The sequence below is a fragment of the Cucurbita maxima genome, unplaced genomic scaffold, assembly GCF_002738345.1.
Source record: "Cucurbita maxima cultivar Rimu unplaced genomic scaffold, Cmax_1.0 Cma_Scf00002, whole genome shotgun sequence".
Classification (NCBI taxonomy): Eukaryota; Viridiplantae; Streptophyta; class Magnoliopsida; order Cucurbitales; family Cucurbitaceae; genus Cucurbita; species Cucurbita maxima.
The window spans coordinates 1,550,261-1,570,656 of NW_019272018.1; the positions used below are offsets into that span (position 1 = coordinate 1,550,261).

Sequence of the window (20,396 nt, forward strand, 5' to 3'; positions counted from 1 at the left end):
AAATAATGTCATGGACTTATATGTTTTATAAAACTGATTTAAAATAATACAAAGGAAATATTAAAATAAACATAAGTAAATGTAAAACTAACCGACTATCTATGAAATTAATTGCAACTATCTTGTCTATGTGTCATGGTATTTAATTGCAATATCGTCGACAACCTACAAAGGTGTCTTGTTTTTACCTAAAATATAGAAGAACACATGACTTGAGTATTTTCAAGAAATATGACCTTACTATTAGAGTCGGGAATACAAACACATGCAATAATGATCGGGGACCTATCATTTGAACTATCATAAACGTGGCCTCTAGTTTGGATAAATTGTATAAATGGTACTTCCCTACATATGGTCCAAACGTGCAAGCGTGAGTGCACCAAGAAGCTCGCACACCCCAAAATTATTTTAAAGATTGTCGGAGAATAATTAATAAAAGATAATTATGAATAAAAATAAATTAAATATATGTATATATTAATTAGTTTGATTAATTTTAATCTAATTTTAGGAAAAATGATGAATCACTCAATCAATCCAACCTAAACCTAACCAAACCAGTACATTAACTAACTCACTTGAATTAATTAAATTTTTATATAATTTCATTATTAATTTTTAAAAGGTTTAAAACATGGTATTGACATGTTAATGTTGCTTTCGACAATATAATATCAGTTTAACTAATATAAGGGTATCGAGTTTACTAAAGACTCGATTGAGTGACTTCCCTCATAGAGTAACGTCTTTTATAAGACTTGATTAAAAGTTGTCACAATTAATGAGTTAATACCAAAAGTGCGTAGAAAATTCTAGTTTGATTAAAATCTTTTTTTTAATCCAACTCCCTGAAAATACGGGTTTCAATCCAATCCAACCCAACCCAACTTGACTGCATTTGAGTTTTATGAGAGGAAGATAAACATGATTTCTTTAGAAAATTAAAAAAAAAATGAACAACCCAACCTAATTCGAAGTTTTCAATCCATTTGGGTCAGTTATGTCACCAACTCAACGAATACAAAAATTTTCAACCAAGCTGGGCTACCCTAATGGTTCCAGTTGATTATTGTTTTGTCCAACTAGGTTTTAAATTAGATTGTGGTTAAAAATAGGAGTCAAATTAAGAATGAAGAAGTTCCCTCATATGAGGCATGAGAATAGATGGTTGTTATTCAAAAAAGGAAAAAGAATCAGTGAAATGTGGCCTATAAAAGCCCATCGATGAGGGGATTAGGAAGGGCAAGCAATGTTTGGAGCTTAGAAAAATAAAGAGAGAAAAAACTGAGGCTTTGGTACACATTTTGGTCTGGCAAGGTCTTTGCGTTTGGTTTTGGTGTCTAAACCTGTCTGGGTTGCGTTGTTAGGAGACCTTGACCAGCCCAAACAAGGCTTGCTTTCCCAGAGAGCCTCCAAAAAACACAAAAAAAAAAAAAAAAACATAACAGCAACAATAAGCAACAATGATGGCTGGCTGTCGGTTTAAGGTTTTGATGGTTCTGCTGCTTTCAATGGCTGTTCTAATGCCAACTCTACGAGCTGGCATCGCTGAATATGATGACTTTTTGCTCAACAAGGCTGTTGTAGCCCAACAAGTGGCTCAGGAGGCCTACAACCCTGACCCCATGAATGTCACTAACCATCTCAACCTTCAAGTTCATTTGTATGTTCATCCTATTTTACTCCCCTCTTACTTTATTTAATTTATTTAAATAGAATCATCCTTCGAGACGGAATGGGAGAGGAAAGGAGATTCTCGAACGAACGAGGACAAAAATTTAATGGTTGGTTTCAAAAAAATTGAGACCCGTATGATTGAATTGGTCTCGGTCACTCTTCGGGGGAATGGAAGAGGTGAGGAGATCCGGATCCAATGACTTCCAATAAATTGAACGAGGAGCCGTATGATTGAATTGGTCTCGATCACTCTTTGGGACAAAATGGAAGAGGGGAGGAGATTCTCGTTCGCCTGCCCTCATTTTCTATTTTTTATAAATCGTAAAAAAAGAGTTTATCAAAATGATGTTTTTTTTTGTTCTTTTTCCATATAGAGCTTTTGAGGGAAGCAATAGCACAAGAAGGGGCTTAGCCAAATACAAGGGACCATGTTTGGCGACAAACCCAATCGATCGATGTTGGAGATGCAATCGAAAATGGGCCAAAAACCGCAAGAAGCTAGCCTCTTGTGTACTTGGTTTTGGCCGAAAAACCACAGGTGGCAAAAGAGGCCGTTACTACAAAGTAACCGACCCATCAGACACTGAATTTGTAGACCCTAAACCCGGAACCCTAAGACACGCATGCATTCAAAAACGACCGTTATGGATCATATTTGGACGTAGCATGATCATCAAGCTATCAAAGGAGCTATTGATATCAAGTCACAAGACCATCGATGCACGTGGTGCCAATGTCCATATAGCCTATGGTGCTGGTCTAAGCATTCAATTCTCCCGCAATGTAATCATCCACGGCCTACACATCCACCACATCGTGGAAGCCAATGGTGGCATGATCCGTGACGCATACAACCATGTGGGCCTGCGAACCGTCAGCGATGGCGATGGCATATCAATCTTTGGGTCATCCAACATTTGGCTCGACCATCTCTCCATGTCAAACTGCCAAGATGGGCTTATAGACGCAATCCAAGGCTCCACGGCTATCACAGTGTCAAACTCCCATTTCACGCATCATAACGATGTGATGCTTTTCGGTGCAAGTGATTCATATCAAGGGGACTCCATCATGCAAGTGACCGTGGCGTTTAACCATTTTGGGAAAGGGTTGGTGCAGCGAATGCCAAGGTGCCGATGGGGGTTCTTCCATGTGGTTAATAATGACTATACTCATTGGTTGATGTATGCAATTGGTGGGAGCCAACATCCAACGATTATAAGCCAAGGGAATCGGTTCATAGCGCCGCCAAACCCGGCTGCTAGGCAGATAACCAACAGGAACTATGCGCCAGAGAGTGTGTGGAAGACGTGGACGTGGAGGTCGGAAGGGGACTTGTTGATGAATGGAGCTTATTTTATTCAGTCGGGGAGTTCGAGTAAGCGAAGGCCGTACAGCAGGTTGGATATGATAAAGGCTAAGCCTGGGACGTATGTTAGAAGGCTTACGCGCTTTGCGGGGTCGCTGAATTGCTATGAGGGGCGCGCATGCTAAGCCATGGTGATGGATCAAACATTTTGTCATTTAAATTCAATTCATTTTATTCTGATTGGCTTTATCATTTGATTTGGAAATTGAATGGGTGACAGATGGGGTGTTTGAGAATAAAGCAAGGGCGGAGTGAGGCTTTGGAAAGGCATGGAGATGTTTGTTTTTTTAATTGTTTTTATTACCAAATGTATGTGTGATTGTATTCACTTTCCTTTCTTTTTATGTACACAATTCTCTTTTCCTTTATAATGCTACTTTATAAAGTAATTCTTTTATGTACCCAATTCTCGGGTATTCTAAATAAAGGTTTTTATGCATCCCTATCTCATCTGGAAATAACGAGATGGTTGTTTGTTGTTTCGGCAAACGCGAATGATATCATACTATTGTAGAGGGTCATAACCTAAACACCAAAATCTTTCACTACCCAAACAAAGTCGGAACCCATGCGTTCAAACTAGAGACCTGCACAATGACTCGACACCCATGCCCTGACTTGAGAAATAACTTGTGCCGTCAATGTCGGGTTTGCCCGACATGTGATCAACTCTCAACTGTGCTCCTCTCGACACTAAAATCATTGAAAAACTAAAAAAAAAATTCTTATCATAGAAACATAGGGCATCAAAAAAGCTACATAGCCATATTGGTCAATCGTTTCAACATAGCCATATTGAAGCACTAAAAGCTATCAAAAAAAAAAAATTGATAAATGAGATCAATTAATTCTCTAGAAATATAGAGACTTCGAAATATGTATCTTTAAGGTCTTTGTTAATAATCATGGTAATTACAGTTCATTTGATTCGTAGACTGTATGCTTCCTTTAGAAAAGGGGATAGTTACTTATAATAAGATTATTAGTTATTCATTGGATTTATTTGAGGCATTTACTATTAAGTGATATGAATCATTACTATTTCTTTCATGGGGTCCTATCCCGATTTCGGCTCTTATACATGCTAGCTACGATGGTAGCAGTAAGAATTTTTCTTGTCACTATAGTAATACCTTACATCATAAATCTAATTGCTTTTATAGGTACAATAACAATACTATTTGGAGCTACTTTAGTTCTTCCTAAAAGAGATATTAAAAGATGTTTAGGTCTTTCTAAAAAAGATATTAAAAGTGTTTAATCTATTTACAATGTCTCAATCGGGTTATATTATATATATATATATATAATAATCTAAAAATTGCAATAGAAAAGGAAAAGGGAGGTTTGTGATGATTTTAAAATCTTTTATACTAAGTAATCTAGTATCCTTATGCATGAAGATAATCAATTCAATCGTTGTGGTCGGGCCCTCTTATCTCTTCCTTCTCCGAGCTCGGGTTATGGAAGAAGGAACCGAGAAGAAAGCATTAGCAACAATAAGTTTTATTACGAGACAACTCATGATGCTCATATCAATCTATGAGTTTGGTCGAAATTAGAGAATTTTTTGGACCAACTCAAAAGTTCCAGTTGGTTGGATTTGGTTACCGAACCCAAAAAAATTTCTTGTTTTAACTTAGCATATAAATTGTGCAAAGACAAACCATGAGTGTCCTAAATAGCAATGGTAAGCTTTTGCGCCAAAACTACCATCAACCAAAGACCATAAAAGAAGGGAATCCCTAAAGAAATTTAAATTCTCCACCTCTTCCTGAATGGAAAACCCAAATGAATCAGTTTCTCAATGTAAAGAAAGAATTCTAAATATTTACCAGGTTGTGTTAGCTTATAGCCAGCCAAGTCAGGTTGTTCACTCTCTCCTGTTGCTTCAAAAATAAATGCGCACAACAGAAGCCATAACCAACCGGGTTATGTTATGCTAATACAACGTGGTACAATAACCTAGTACATGTAATTAATGATTCAGCTATATAGTCGTTGCACAAAAATGCAATACAGATCTTCGCGGATGTACCAAAAAGAACTCAAGGAAAATGTCTATAAAGAACTAGATATTGATCTATCTATCATCTATGCACTGTCAGATTCGTTCCCTGAATCTATATTCATCGGCTGTGGATTCTTATAGCCACTGATTTCCTCCTTGTATCGTATTTTGTCATCCCGAGCCTTCGATTCGTACGGTTCTTTCTCTTCAGCTGCAAGTAAATTGATCAAGGTTAAGCTAAAAAAGTATGTGCATTTCTTAGCTTAAGATGACATGCTGGGATCAATGATGCAAGAGATCTCAATTAAAAAATTGAAAAGACACACATACCCGACATCTTATTCCACTTATCTCCAAGTACTCGCCCTAATTCCGTGAAAGAAATTCCAGGATTACTTTTCTTTATGTTCTGCAATGACGAGATACAGGTAAGCAAACTAGTTCTTGTTATTAATAAACACAGAAAGGAAAAATAAAAAGAAGGTTCCTACCTAGGTTTCGTCTGTGCAATAAGGGGGAGAATGAGAATAAAAGTGAGAAAATTACCTCTCTTTCCATCTTAGAGAAGAACATGAAACCAGATATTGCTCTCTTTGGTGCATTTGGATCCTTTTTCTTTTTAGGCTTTTTCTTCTTTGAACCATCATCAGTCCCTTCCCTAGGTTTCTTCTTGGCAGGTGGCTTGGAAGCTGAATGATCTTTTTTAGCCTCCTTTTTACCAGGCTTCTGAAAATGGAAGCTCAGTGAGCTACAATATAGAATGCAAATCCATATTCAACTCAAGGAAAGAGAAAATTCGCTCACCTCTTTTTCACCTCCACTTACACTAGCGTCAGAATCCTCCCCACCTGAATCATCTGTTGGAGAACCCCCATCATCCTTTTCAACCACAAAATCTGAATCCTACATGAACGCTTCCATATTATACAGAGTTGGACACGAGTACCAAAAGGTGTATATAAAGAACTACACACACACAAGTTTACTCAAACACAATGATATACATACGTGACACAAATTCAGAATTTCATGCATACAAAAAGATTGCAAAGGATTGCATACGTGCAGGAAGCAAATATGAACAGAGAAAGATTCACCGTTAGCTTCAGCATCAGTCTCACCCAATTGTTACCTTGAATGCATGCAATGATGCAACTACCCTCTCAACTCATGGTAATGCAAAAGTAGCAATAAAGACAATAAAATAATTTGCAAATTAGATGCATAGGAGGCAATGCTTGGTAAATCTATCACACGTGACATTTACATTTTAATGGATATTCACATGTAGTTCCTATCCATGGCTCAGACTACGTCTGTATAAAGTATGTCCAATCCTCAGAAACCTCATATCATTTCAATATTCTGTACTAACCACAAAATATTGGGCAATCATGCAAAAAAAATTTATGTAAAAAGTTCCAAAATTTCAAAAATTCAACTGAATGAAAGATCATTTAACCAGTATGTACTACCATTGGGTTCAAGAGGCATACGAATAATAAATTAACCACCATAAACGACCAGGGGAATCCAAAAGCATCAATGTGTCATGAATAAATAGAAAGTATCTGATATGAACTGTGCTTTTTTGATGAAACGAATGAAATTCATAGAGAAAGAATGGAAGACTACACAAGGGCGATAAAAAAAACTACGGGCCAAAAAGAGGGAAAATGAGGAAAAATAGAAGAATACAAGAAAGAATAGAGAAAGGGGCTCCAATTCAAAAGAAAGATAAACAAGGGGTAATCACTGAAGTCCATAATGATGGAAGGCCAATGGGAGACATATGAACTGTATTTACTGAACATGCATCCAATGGAAGATTGGATGGACCCTATGAAAGGGCCAAAATCTCTCCTTACAACCTCAGAACACCCGAGACAAATAGATTACACCCTTGAACTGCCAATGTCCTTCCTATTTATCATTTCCCATACCTTCAAATAACAATTCTAAAATCTTCAGTCCACGATGGTACATATCTATGAAGTCATCAATAGTTGTAATTCAACAAACGTGCTAGGACAAGTAGAATGTGATCTGATTGAGCCTGATAATAAAAGGATAGAAAAGAATTGCCTAAGCTTGTATAAAGCCAGAGTTAGTTCTAAGTTCTGGAATTTTGAATTGGTACGAGCTCTCCCTCTACCATTCTCACACCCCTTCTAGTAATCTTATCCCCATCCAACTTTATTAGAACACTCTGCTATCACCTAAACTAACTTCGTATCAACAGCCTAAATAATCACAACCACCTAACATTAACTGGCAGTGAAGTAAGCATCCTAATGCTTCCTACATAAAAGAGACAGTAGGCCTAAAGTATTAGGGTCTTTCTTTCTTACTTAGTAATGCTCTAGTCTTCGCTAGCTCTGACATCCAACTGTTGAAAGAGAGATCCAAATTGCGGTACTAAATAGGTCAAAGCTTACCTCTTCATCACTCTCATCTCCACCAGCTTCATTTCTTATACGCTCAAGATGTGGATCAACGGCATCATCATCATCCGCTTGGAGGACAGCCGCCACACCATCTCTAGCCTGGGCATCTCCCAGATTCATGATTTTCAAACCCTTTCCACTGAAGGGATGAACAAATAAGTTAAAATGGAATAAAAGCCACCTCCATACATACAAGGAAAGAAAATTAGACTCACCTGATAAAGTCAAAAAGATTATGGTATTCATTCCTCTGGATATTCCTAAAGAGATGTTCTTGTTCAGTTTTCAGTCTGATGAGAAGATCAAAGTAATGCATATTGGACCCACCAGCAGCATGCCTCTCAAATTCAACATAGTCAATCTATTACAAAAATATATTAAGAAAAAGGTAAGTGACTCACTGGATTGAACTATCACATGATGTGAGAAAATGCAAGATCCCAAGAGCTTATACCTCATCGTGAAGAAGAAGGGTGGGAGGTTTAGGAAGAAAGAAAAAACTTTTTTCAAGTGGATACAAGACACCATCTTCAGCCTTCAAAGATGACTTGACAGCATAACCATCTTGACAACTGCGGAATTTTCCAGGTCTGGTAATTTTTGCACCAGATAGACCACGCAATATGGTGGTAAACACCTCGTGAATCAGCCCCTATTTTCAACAAAATTATTCACTGAGAGACATTGAAAGCACAAGGCAAGTCTAAACACCTTGGTAGATACTGCTGTAGATATAACAACAAATCATGTGATCCATGTCCTTATAAAACACATGCCAAAGTATGGCTAAACAGGTCCATCAATGGAACACTATGCTTTGATTACTTGATTGTAGCTGTGAAGCACAGACACTATAGCAGTTTGGGTAACATCTCCATGTCCAACAATATCAAACACTCCAACACTCTGGTTGGACACATGTTAGATACTTGTAAGTCATAGACATGTATCTAGTACTAGTTCAACAAACTGAATAAGACTCCAATACTTGTTGAGCATATTCTAAACACTTGTTCATAATCAACTCATGTGAGACACTTGTAAGCATATGACAAAAAAAAATATTAACCAATGGACTAACGTATCCCATCCATTTTTAAAAATGGAGACACATATTTCATTGATATAATGAAATATATAAGGCAAGGGATTAAACCCCATATCAGTGGGATTCTAAAAATTCATTTCAATTCGCCAAAGGAGCTTGTATTTGTTTATTTACCTTTTACAAATAGAAAAATAAAATAGTAATATAGGACAAAAATAATAATTTTTTTAGTGCAACATAAAACTGGTTTTATTAAAAAATAAAAAATAAAGATTCCTTATTGAATTTAAATTTCCCTTCGGTATAGTATAAAAATAATATATATGTTTAAAAATAGTATCTAGCAATTGGTTTTGCTGTGCCCACGGCACACCCTAGGTTCTGCAAAATAATGTGCCACTGTTCATATTGTGCCTGCATTTCTGTTCCTTCGATCTAGAGTACGGAAGTTTTATTTTTTGAAGGAAGGAGCAGTTGTTTACCTTATAAGAAGGTTCCAACTTGTCCTTGAACTTTGTGTGGAGAAGTTCATCGCCTATTTGCAAGGTGCTTTGAACCACATAGTCAGTCTCAAACTGCACGGATGCATAAGAATAAAAGGTTATCCCAAGAATTACATGCAGGAAAATCTTAACAAATGAAGTGACAAATACCTGCAAAACAATATGAGGATATAAAGTTTGGCCCTTACGGATTGGTGGATCTAGAGTCACGACAACAAAAGTATGGGGCTGGTTGGACTGCATAAAACATCACAAGCACACAAGACTCCATATCTTATTGACTGCCTGATCTAGATAGTGTAAAATATAGGTCAATAGAGGTGAAGAAGAAAAACCTTTGGAAGTAAAAAAAGCCGAACAACACTACTGTATTGAATTTTGAAGTCATTGGCTTGTCCTTGGAGCCGCAGGAAAGAAAGGTGAAGTTCAACACTGTACCGACCCCTATACAACAAAAAATAATCTCCTTAGAATACCTTAAGAAAAAGGAAAAATCTAAGAAGCCATTAAGAATACCAGATACATGTGCATGCTATGATAGTTCTATGCATGTGCAGCACATAACAAGCAGCATACAGAATACATTTCCTCTTGATAAATATCTACCTTGGAGTGAGGATAGCAATACCCTCAAATGTGACCACAGCTTCCTCAATGCCCGCACTAACATCCGCCATGGACATGATTTTGTCACGAAATACCTAAACCAAGCAATACTTCATAAACAGCCAAAAAAAATATGCATACTGGTCTGAAACAGATAATGATCCTACCTGAGCAGGAGGATGATTTTCATCACCAACGAATTGAGTATTGGTATTTGGTATGTGAAAACTTATCTCCATTAGAGAATCTTTCTGTAATCATAAATTCATAATGATAAAAATATTAGTTCACAATGAAGAAAATGTAAAAGAAAAGCTTTGCAGTTTGAGATATTAGATATCATATTGCTCAACAATTTGGTCAGGAACAAACAACAAAACTACTTACAAGAAAGAGACAACATAACCATTTACCTCATTAGCTCCTGTAGTATCGTCCACATGGAACTCTAACATAACATCATTCTTCCCTTGAAGTTGTGTTTGAGCAACATCAGCTAAAGACACTTCAAATGCTTGCTTTGAACCAACCAAGAATGTAAGCATGTTCCCTAAATCATAAGTTTCAAACGTAATTAAAAGAAAGCAGACTTGACCTCATAAAACTAGTTCACAGAGTGATGGCTATCTATTTCATTTGCATAGCAGCTCATGCTAGAAATACAAAAATTCAAGGAAATGTAAGCTAGAGCTAATTTCCAATATAGTGTAATTTAAAACCAAGATTTCTTAATATCCTTTTAATATCTTCTTAATCTCTACAGTTGCGATCTTATACATGCAAATAAAGTAGTTCTTTGGATATAAAATTGATAACCATAAGAAATGATGAGTTAGAAACTACAAGCACACCATGTGATAGATTGAATGCAGCAAAAATGCTTACCGTTCAAATCAACTTCACCCCAATTACGGCCGCTGACAGAAAGTTGTTTTTCCTCTGGTGCTATTCCACAATTACTTTGGAAAAATTTGGTTAAACTATTAATGTCCTGCATTAACCAAAAAATTAATAAATTAAAAAGGAAGAAAAAAAACTACAATCAGAACAGATTGAATGCTCCATAAAAAACACAAATGTTCTTGAAATATTAGTTTGTAATCATCTCATTTCGTGCTACTGCTGTGAACAGATGACATGCCCCAATCTAAAAGCTATCAACTAACCAATGGCAATGGTTTATTGAATTATAACCCCATAAAGTAAATGAGATATTACCACCTTGAGGTGCATAGCCAGATTCCAAAATCAATAAATATAAAAACAACTTCGGTCTGTAGAAATTCAGGAAACCTGGTCGCGGAATCCAATGAACTTGTAATATAATCCATCTTTGACCCGAATTCCTAACTGATTAGTCCTTGGGACCTTCATCCATGTTACACCAACAATGTCTTCTTTATCCACCTCAACAGCCTTGCCACCTCCTTGCTTCTTCCACTGAATACCTCTTTGATCTGTTTTAAGCTGACCAGGGTTCTGCGTTAAAACATATACACGGAGGATAACTGTTAGAATCCATGTTCATCATTCCATACTTTCACAGAACTGAAGCCCACAAAGCAAAATCAGAAATTGTAACTATTAAAGATCATTTCCTTCCTTTGTTGCTGAGTATCCTCCAATATTAAGAAGTTCACCGAATGCAACTAGTGAGATGCGAAGGATAAAAAATTACATAGTCCGAAATAGAACTCTTTACCACGTGTTCCCAACAGATGACACTCGGAAAAAGATAACAACCGCATCAAATTTTATAAACTTGGGAAACTTAAAGAAAACCTGCGATAGATTATCAGCATTCCCTTCCCATAAAAATCCAACAAGAAAATAACTAATTATTCTGGCTATTTGCACGCAGCGCCACGAGGAGGTACACAGAGATACAACAGTGGAGAAATATAAGAAATCCGCCTATTACTTTTCAGTTTGCAATACAAAACTACCATGTAAATACATACAGAATCTAGGGATAGTTCAAAACTTAGGGTTTGAAAAGCACAAGAACATCCCAATGCCCATAATCTATACTAAATACAATGATCCAACTCCACCAAGAAACCTAGTTAAGTTACCGTTCAAAAGAGAGAGAAAGAGAGAGAGAGAGCTTACAGTGCCTCCACGACCGCCGAGAGAGATATTGTTGTAGAGCTGACCGTCAGCCATGGCTGGAAACCTGAGACCAACCAGAAGCAAGCTAATCGCAGAAAGAGAAATGCGAGGAGAAGGGTTTTTAATCGTTTGGGAGGAATTGCGAGTCCCACTCTCATGGCGCCAAACGGTGGTGATATAGTGTTTACGAACTCATCGTAATCTTTTTACATTGATTTTGATTGGTTGTTTTTCGTCTCTAACGTATGTTTGCCCGCACTGGAGTATCGGCTTGATTACTCAAAAAAGTAAATTTTCATCCTCTTGCAAATAATAATAATGATAAATAAATAAAACAACCAATATTCAATTAACAGTAGAGGTTATCATGGTTCTGATATCTCAATCCAACTCCCTTGAGGTCGATATGGTCTTCGCTAGTACACCGCTCGGTATCTGGTTCTGATACCATTTATAACCATCTAAGCTCATTGCTAGCAGATATTGTTTGATTTAGCTCGTTACGTATCGTCGTTAGTCTCACAGTTTTAAAATGTGTCTATTAGAGAGAGGTTTTCACACCCTTATAAAAAATGTTTTGTTCTCCCCTCCAACAGACAGTGGGATCTCGTAGTTGAGGGATTCAAAATAGAACAAGTACGGTCATAGGAAAGATCGTGATGCATAATTTGGAAGTGTTTGGAGTTTTGGACAGTGGAGAGGGACCAAAATTGTGTTATGTAGTGTGGCTTTTGGCTTCTTCCTCTTCTTCTTCTTCTTCTTCCACAAGTACAAGACATAAAATGAAGAGTCAAACTAGAATCATTCTCATTGATGCCGACAAGATCACAGTTTTAGCTGCTCATGCCAACTTCTCATGTAACTCTACTCATCTCTGCAACTGAAAAAAACCCATCACTTTCCTCCATTGTTGCTTCCTCCCACTAAAACACAAGCTTCTCCAGCTTTCCTTAAACTTCTCAAATCAAGACAAACATGTCTTTTTCAATCAACTTTATGTTTTTAATTTGATCAATTTGTTGTCCCCATGCGTAAATAACAAAGGATAAATTTGTTATCGAGAATCTTACGAAATTTAACAAGATATTCTTTTTGCTTAGGGGTAAACTTGGAATTGATGTTGACACCCGTGTATTCTTAAGTCGCTTACACTCAAATTAGTAATCGAGTTTAAGAACAGCTTAGACTAGAGAATTTGTAAGTAATTTTTTAGGCACCTTTCAATGTCGTCTCCTTATTTTATAGTGAAGATGTGTAACAAATATTACCACGTTACAAACACTCTTCAAGGTTATCAAGACTCCTGATTGACATCATGTTAATAATCATAACCGTTTTAGCTCGAGTTGACCTTTAAGAAAATCAATTGTATTGGTTTTTAGATTGGCCAATGGCCTCGTTCGATCCCTCGAGTGTTTTAACACTTCAACCTTTAGCCAAATCCTTGAAGCCTCATGTCAATACATGTAAGTTGGACAGGAAGTGGCGTTTCCACCACGGGCAGCTCAAGAGGCACCAGCACTAGCAGAAGTTCCTTACCATGATCCCATCCTCAACCCCACTCTCAATCAATTTCATTCTAATCTTTTACAGAATCTCTCAAAAAAGATCAACACTCAAAGGCTTGAGGAGCACGTCTAAACAACCAGAAGTCCTTTCACCAGCTGATGCAAAAAGAAACAGAGGAAATTTTATGTTTTATAATGAAATAACGTTGGAAGGCACAATGTGGACAACGGGGTTCTTTGTCTTCTCTCAACTCTGCTTCGGAATTATCGACTCTCCTCTTTTGGACTTCCTTCCCCCACAAGAATTAATATCATCATCCAACAATTCATTCTTGGCTGTTCTTCCAAGTTTTGATCTTATAAAACAGAAACTGAAAAGACAGGCTTTGAAAATAGTACAAGAACATGAATTGTATATATACATTATATTCAAATGGATTGAAACTTGCAGAGGTGGAGGGGAAGAACCCAGAAAGAAATGGAGGCGCCAGCTTTGATTCTGAAGAACGAGGAGAATCTAAGAATATGTTGGACGGAAGGCCAAATTCCGGCCACCAGACGTGTCAAGAGACGGCGGAGAGATCCCTCCACTGCCTCTGCCATCGATCAAACTAAAAATAAGCAGCAATCCGATCAAGCTCCGACCACCACTACGAAGCGGAGCTCAAGATTTCGCGGCGTCAGCAGGTAAGAAACTGATATGATGCGTGAGATTTTGGTGTTCCTTAATGGAAATTTATGGCTTTGTGTTTGTGATGAGAAGACATAGATGGACGGGTCGGTTTGAAGCTCATTTATGGGATAAGCTTTCTTGGAACTTGACACAAAAGAAGAAGGGTAAACAAGGTAAGAACTTACTTTTTCATACATCTCTGTATCTGAATCTTCCATTTTCTTCTTTTACTAACACTTTCTCATGGGGTATTGAATATGTTCTTTCTTTTTTTCCTCACATCTTCATGACCCTTTTGATGAACTGAAATTTTGGACGATCGAACCAGTTTATCTCGGTGAGTCATTCATCAATTCAAAAACTTTTTTCGTTATGCTCAAGCCCACTATTAGGGAGTTGCTAAGAAAAAGTTTCCACATCTTTATAAGCAATGTTTTGTTATCCTCCCCAACCGAACTTGGTCCTCACTAGCACTCGTTCCCTTCTCCAATCAATGTGAGATCTAACAATCTACCCCCTTCGAGACCTAGCGTCCTCGTTGGCACTCGTTTCCCTTTCCAATCGATGTAGGACCCCCAATTCACCTTCTTTAGGGCCAGTGTCCTTGCTGACACATAGTCTCTATCCACTTTTGATTGTGAGATTCATATTGGTTGGAGAGGGAAACTAAGCATTTTTAGGAGGGTGTGGAAACCTCTCCTTAGCATACGAGTTTTAAAAACTTTGAGAGGAAGCCCAAAAAAAAAACTAAAAAAAAACAATATCTACTTGCGGTAGGTTTGGGCTGTCTCTATGAATGACATGTTTATATGTTTTGATTATATGATAGGAGCTTATGATGAAGAAGAATCAGCTGCAAGAGCGTATGATTTAGCAGCACTCAAGTACTGGGGTGTAACAACTATCACTAATTTTCCAGTAAGTTGAGTTTCTATTACAAACCCTTCAACAGTTCATAGCTACTTCAGTAGATTACTCAGATCAACATTATGTTTACGTAGATATCAGATTATGAGAAGGAGATTGAGATAATGCAGACGATGACAAAGGAGGAGTATTTGGCCTCTTTAAGAAGGTATGGATTCATCAAACATCTTGACTGTGCTCATCAAATTGGCTTTGTTTTAACTTGAATTGTATTGTTTCAGAAAAAGCAGTGGATTCTCTAGAGGTGTGTCAAAATATAGAGGAGTGGCAAGGTGAAGTTCTTGTTGATTTTTGTGCTGTGATGAACTTCTTGAATGTGTTTAAGCATCCAAAAGGAAATCTGGGTGTTTGCAGGCACCATCACAATGGTAGATGGGAAGCAAGAATTGGGAGAGTTTATGGGAACAAGTACCTCTACCTTGGAACTTATGGTAACTAATTCTAAACACTTAGTTCTTAGTTAACAATTAAATTAGACTTATACTCACAGATTTGTTTGATCTTCCACCACAGGAACTCAAGAGGAAGCTGCTCGAGCTTACGATATGGCAGCCATTGAATACCGAGGGATCAATGCAGTTACCAACTTCGACTGGAGCAATTACATGGCCTGGCTGAAACCTCCACTGCCACCCGTCGCCACCCCGAACGAATCCCAAATGACATCGGACCCTCTCAAGGAGCTCTGCAACTCCAGCTCCATCTTCCCAGCAGAAGAAACTTCCCTTTTCCAAAACCATCACTACCACGACAATTCCTTCCATTCTCTTCAAAAGCAAGAGCTTCTTCATAAAAGCTGCAGCATTCCTCTCAACAGTTATGTTAAATCTTCTCCATCAGCTCTCGACCTCCTTCTTCGATCTTCATTTTTCAAGAAACTCGTCGAGACCAACTCCAACCTTTCAGTGGATGAGGCTGTTAATGGAGAAGAGGCGAAGACTCGAGCTGTGCTTGACAATGTGTTCGATGAATTTGGAGACGTCTTCTGTGATAAACTTACAGATGAAACGTTTGTTTGCAGCTCCGACAAAGAGCTGCAAGAAAGTGAGCTTCATTCATTCTTAAATGGCTCATTTCATCGCTTCAAAGCACCCTGAAAAAGAGCTTGATTTTGTGTGTACTTTGTTCATACCATCATATTTAACATGTTAATATGAAAGTAAGAACTCGATTCTGTCTACTGTGGACACAAATGAATCAATTACTTCTTGCTTTATTCAGCTCTGTTCTAAAGCAAACAACTACAGCATGAATCTCAAATGTTGCAGAAACATAGAAAAGTAATAATCCAGAACTCGAGTATATTGCCAAATATAAAAAAAAGTACCCGGTTTCATACGATCGAATGCAACATCCTAACACTTCCATCTATCTCTGCAATGAAATTACATATATGAGATGCCGTTGGATAATACATATCCTGCAACCCATTAATGAGCATCAAAATTGCTTTCTTTTGCTCTTGAAAAGTCTATCTCTCTTTGTGTAAACATACAGGAAAGCAAAGAAAACTCCTACAGATACAGACACAGAACCCCATGGAAATGGAGGATCTTTAAAGCAAATCAACGATGCCTCAAGTTCTTGGGATGCATTGTAGACGATGGAGTGAAGCGTGTACAGGTCATGATCTGAAGATCTTATGTAGTACAAAGCCATCTCGAAGTCAAAATGCGACATTGCAGACACCACTTTGTCCAGCTTGTATTTGAAAAGGTTCCACCGCTGTATGAACTCTGTTCGTTGCTTCGATTTTAGCAGATTTCTATCACCCCCATGTGCAGATACAGAGTTAAGAACATCAATTGCACTAGTGATACTATTATTCAATGATGTCAAGATAACGTTTCTCTTCGCTGCATCCTTCTGAACAAAAGATAAGGAGGAGACCTCAGAGAATGGACCGAAAGGAGTTTGCCCGATGCTCCACGAGTAATCGACTATGGTATCGTTGTGCCTCGAGCTCCAAGCTAAATGGGTAGGTGAAACTCCCCACATACTCTGTAAAATCGAACCGACTAGTGGCCTCTCAAGATTCCTTGTATGTGTAAATACATGGCGGCCATTACAGCTATAATCACTCACAGTCTGTGTATTCCTTGTCCTTACAGCAATAACCATGTCGTTAAATGCTACAGATTGATGGTAACGATCAAGCAACAAGATTGAGTTCAAGTTCAAATCAAATACATAAACGGGAATAACTCTGGCCATATCCACATCCTCAGGGAATCCAGCCCTTCTAAACTCCTCAGCAGAATCAGACAGAATCTGATGCAATCGCTTAGAATCCAAATACTCATTCACAATCAAAGTATAGTTATCAAACAAAAATCGGGAAGTAAACGAATTGGTGGACCGAGATATTGCAAACGCACAAATGGGGCACTTAGCATAGCTTACCCTATGAGACTTAAATCTCAAAGACTGCTCACCCAACAACAACCCAGCATCATTCAAGGTTCTCTCAATAGACTTCCAATCCAACTCATCTCCATCATTACTCTCAGACCCATAAATGTGTACAAATTGAACAACCAATGAACTCTCAAAAGGAATAGGAATTCTCATAGAAGGAACTAAATGAACCTGGTAAGCACTCCAAACCAACGAAGCCAAATCCGCCAGCAGCGCCTTCTGGGACTTAGGGCGGCCGTGCAAAGTCGTCAAAGGATGGAACTCTCCTCTAGGAAGAACCCCATCTCCAGACAGAGATGGTCCATAATCAACAGGCCCTGCACCCAAATCAATCCATAAATACCTTTCGGCACCACTCCAAATGCTTCCCAAACACTTGGTAAAACCAGGGGAAGAATCCCCTTCACCATATTTGTAAGCATACGGCTTGTCTTGGGTGCCCAAATTAAGCAAATATATATAAACCCCTTGGCCGGATTTCTCCTTCTCGAAATCCTGCTTTATGAGACGATCCACAGAGTCATAGGGTACAGCAAGAAGCAAAGATCGAAGGCTAGAAGTAGTGCCGGCAATTTCAGATTTCAAGATCTCAGAGAGATGGGTAGCCAGAGAGGAGGCATGAGATACGTCGAGATGAAGGGAATGCTTAAGGGCAAGACGGTGTTGATACGAATCAAAAGGAGTAATAACATGGAAATGGTCAGAAGGGAGAGAGGCAGAGAGGAAAGAGGAGAGATGGGTCGATGAATCGGAGGGGAAATCGCCGACAAGACGAACATGGAGAGAGAACGAGAGGGAGAGGGAGAGGAGAGAGGAGATAAAAGAAGGAATGAGAGGAGGAGGAGAAGAAGAAATAGAGAGGGATTTCTTGAGAGACGATGAGAGGGAGAGAAATGTGTCGTTGGAGGCATGTGGGTCGAAGCGAGATTGCTGAGCGAGAAATGAATCGAGGCCGAGGATCGGAGCGGAGGAGGCGGTGGCGATGATGAACAGGAAGACGATCGCAGTGGCAGCGGCGGTGGCAGCGGTGGTGGGCATTTTTAGGGTTTTGGATTGGATTGGATTGGAAATGAGGAAGAGAGGGAAATGGATGTGATTATGAGAGGATTAGGATTTTTTCATGGATTTCGAGGAGAACCCATTGACATAGAGAGACATTTGAAGGGAATTGAAGGGAGAATCGAAGAAGAAGAAGAAGGCGGAGATGAAATTATCGTATGGAGGAAGAGCGGGTTCAGTGATGCCTCTTGGCGAGTCAACCAGGACACATCCCAATTTCCACCAAATTTTGATTATCACTTCATCTTTTATGTTGCCTTCACTTCTTCTTTCCCTCAAAAATTAAATTACATCAAATTTATAATAAATTCAATAATATTGAAAATTTTTATTTAATTATTTTTCAGACTTTCTCGCGTAAATTATAAATTTTTTTAAACTTTTAATTTCATACATCAACCTTATCGGCTTAGTTTAGTGTTAGTAATCAGCTATAAAAAAAATATATAAAAATTGATTAGTATTAACCGAGAACAATTAGCTATAAAACAGTTAACGGTAATGAACAACCGCTTGAGTTTTTACTCGTACAACTCCCGAAGTTTAGATAATAAATTGATTTTTGCCCAAAGTATTATTATTTATAATGTAAATTAAGAGAACGTACATGTGAGTACCAAAAAAAGAATATGATAATACCTTTTTTCTTTTTGTCACCCATCGAACAATAAGTCACTTCGTGTAAAATTTGATACATTTAAACACTCCTTACCAATAAGGAATGTCACTCATGTTATATAACGGTTACAATTCAAAATTACATTAATAACCTCCTTAATGTCTAAATCTTAATCCCTTAAAAGATAATTCAACTCTTATTAAATTTAAAAGGTTAAGATAAGTTTGGACATTTAACATTTGGGAGTAACAACTCGAACTTCGAACTTTCAATCTCTTGATTGATGGTATATATCTTAATCAACTGAATTGTGCACAAGTTGACAAAACCAAGATCGTAAGCACAAGAGAAAACGAAATTATATACAACTTACAAATGATGTACTACACGTCGGAGTTATCGTTGTTGTCGTCGTAGCATTGTGAATCCCAAAATTTGGAGACAACCTCGTCGTGTCTAACAATGGGACAAGGAGCATTGGTGTAGTCCCTGCAGCGTAGAAGTCCCAGATCTTCAGCATAGCAGGCAGTGACAATTCTACACCCATTAACAGCCATAGAGGACAATGTAGTGCTGCTGTCCGTACTTTCAGTGAACCAGCAGCTCAATGAATTTGCGTGTGCACCCGAATCTGCCTCCCAGACGTTTACATCAACAGTTTCTCAACTAGCCTAAGCATCTTCAATATATGCCTAAAGTCAACACATCAGTATAGATATTTAAAATCGTGTCATCCATCCATTAAAATGCTAAAAATGGTTGTGTTGAAAATCCATTCACTAAAATAAACACTATAAAAGTTTAGACATATGGGCATTGCTCTTGATCAATGAACTAGAACGTACCTTCCTCTACCACCTGTGCATATTAAGGATTTAGAGGGAATCATCTCGAATGAGTATAGAAATGGTTGATAAGCTGCAGCAGTTAGAACTTTCTGCATAGTCCTTAAATCGACAGCAACAACGGAGGAACTTGTAGCAGCATAGAGCAAGGATTCATGGCACTTAATGTTTATAGGAGCACCAGGAAGAGAAGTTAATCCAACGCAACATGATGAACGGATAGTCGGTGCAGTTACATTCCAAACTCTGACCTATTTCCATCGCAATAATAGTAAGAAAGAAAGAACGGAATTAATAAAAACTACAAAACATTAGATCGAACTTTGAAGCTGTCTATAATGAGATGGTTAAATATATTTCATTATGTACAACCCTTTTTTTAACAACTAGAAATCTATCCATCGGTCTGAATTCACAATCCAGAAAACATAGATTCGTTGAGAGAGGTAACTACAATGCCTAAAATATATCACACATAAAGATTTCATTTTCCTTTTTGCTTTTTAAGCAAAAAATCATACTTTCATTTTAAATCAAGGGCATACAAAAAAAAAAAAAAAAAAAAAAAAAA

At 37.8% G+C, this 20,396-nt stretch overlaps 5 protein-coding genes across 7 annotated transcripts in view; 2 read left to right on the top strand and 3 right to left on the bottom strand.

Moving 5' to 3' along the window:
* The first annotated feature begins 1,250 nt into the window (after positions 1 to 1,250).
* LOC111469675 (pectate lyase-like) lies at positions 1,251 to 3,385 on the top strand. 2 transcript variants are annotated; one of them, XM_023115044.1, is made up of 3 exons: positions 1,251 to 1,666; positions 2,055 to 3,180; positions 3,270 to 3,385. In XM_023115044.1, exons 1-2 carry the CDS (start codon positions 1,467 to 1,469, stop codon positions 3,172 to 3,174), a joined length of 1,320 nt encoding a protein of 439 aa, XP_022970812.1. In that variant the 5' UTR covers positions 1,251 to 1,466; the 3' UTR covers positions 3,175 to 3,180; positions 3,270 to 3,385. The 2 variants fall into 2 exon arrangements, with proteins under 2 accessions (XP_022970812.1, XP_022970802.1); XM_023115034.1 differs by having other exon boundaries at positions 2,055 to 3,385.
* Positions 3,386 to 4,859: 1,474 nt separating this feature from the next.
* Positions 4,860 to 11,926, bottom strand: LOC111469559 (FACT complex subunit SSRP1). Its single transcript, XM_023114862.1, has 16 exons — positions 11,777 to 11,926; positions 10,958 to 11,143; positions 10,550 to 10,655; positions 10,078 to 10,214; positions 9,832 to 9,915; positions 9,665 to 9,759; positions 9,394 to 9,502; positions 9,209 to 9,295; positions 9,038 to 9,130; positions 7,962 to 8,159; positions 7,723 to 7,868; positions 7,499 to 7,646; positions 5,865 to 5,963; positions 5,607 to 5,786; positions 5,391 to 5,469; positions 4,860 to 5,271 (listed from the first exon to the last, which is right to left on the bottom strand). The coding sequence occupies exons 1-16, from the start codon at positions 11,828 to 11,830 to the stop codon at positions 5,144 to 5,146; spliced, it is 1,929 nt and encodes a 642-aa protein (XP_022970630.1). The 5' UTR covers positions 11,831 to 11,926; the 3' UTR covers positions 4,860 to 5,143.
* A 1,673-nt stretch (positions 11,927 to 13,599) lies between these two features.
* On the top strand, positions 13,600 to 16,104 carry LOC111469746 (AP2-like ethylene-responsive transcription factor At1g16060). The gene is made up of 8 exons (XM_023115151.1): positions 13,600 to 13,971; positions 14,048 to 14,130; positions 14,286 to 14,294; positions 14,787 to 14,873; positions 14,957 to 15,032; positions 15,106 to 15,156; positions 15,239 to 15,315; positions 15,398 to 16,104. Exons 1-8 carry the CDS (start codon positions 13,763 to 13,765, stop codon positions 15,979 to 15,981), a joined length of 1,176 nt encoding a protein of 391 aa, XP_022970919.1. The 5' UTR covers positions 13,600 to 13,762; the 3' UTR covers positions 15,982 to 16,104.
* Positions 16,105 to 16,165: 61 nt separating this feature from the next.
* On the bottom strand, positions 16,166 to 18,578 carry LOC111469537. The gene has a single exon (XM_023114835.1). The coding sequence runs from the start codon at positions 18,338 to 18,340 to the stop codon at positions 16,325 to 16,327; it is 2,016 nt and encodes a 671-aa protein (XP_022970603.1). The 5' UTR covers positions 18,341 to 18,578; the 3' UTR covers positions 16,166 to 16,324.
* Positions 18,579 to 19,242: 664 nt separating this feature from the next.
* LOC111470222 overlaps positions 19,243 to 20,396 on the bottom strand; it is a 3,689-nt gene continuing 2,535 nt past the window's right edge. For both annotated transcript variants that reach the window (XM_023115765.1, XM_023115775.1), the window contains exons 4-5: positions 19,826 to 20,076; positions 19,243 to 19,672 (exon numbers count right to left, since the gene is read on the bottom strand). In XM_023115765.1, coding sequence (XP_022971533.1) covers positions 19,627 to 19,672; positions 19,826 to 20,076 — 297 coding nt within the window. In that variant the 3' untranslated portion in view covers positions 19,243 to 19,626. The remainder of the gene's footprint in view (positions 19,673 to 19,825; positions 20,077 to 20,396) is intronic.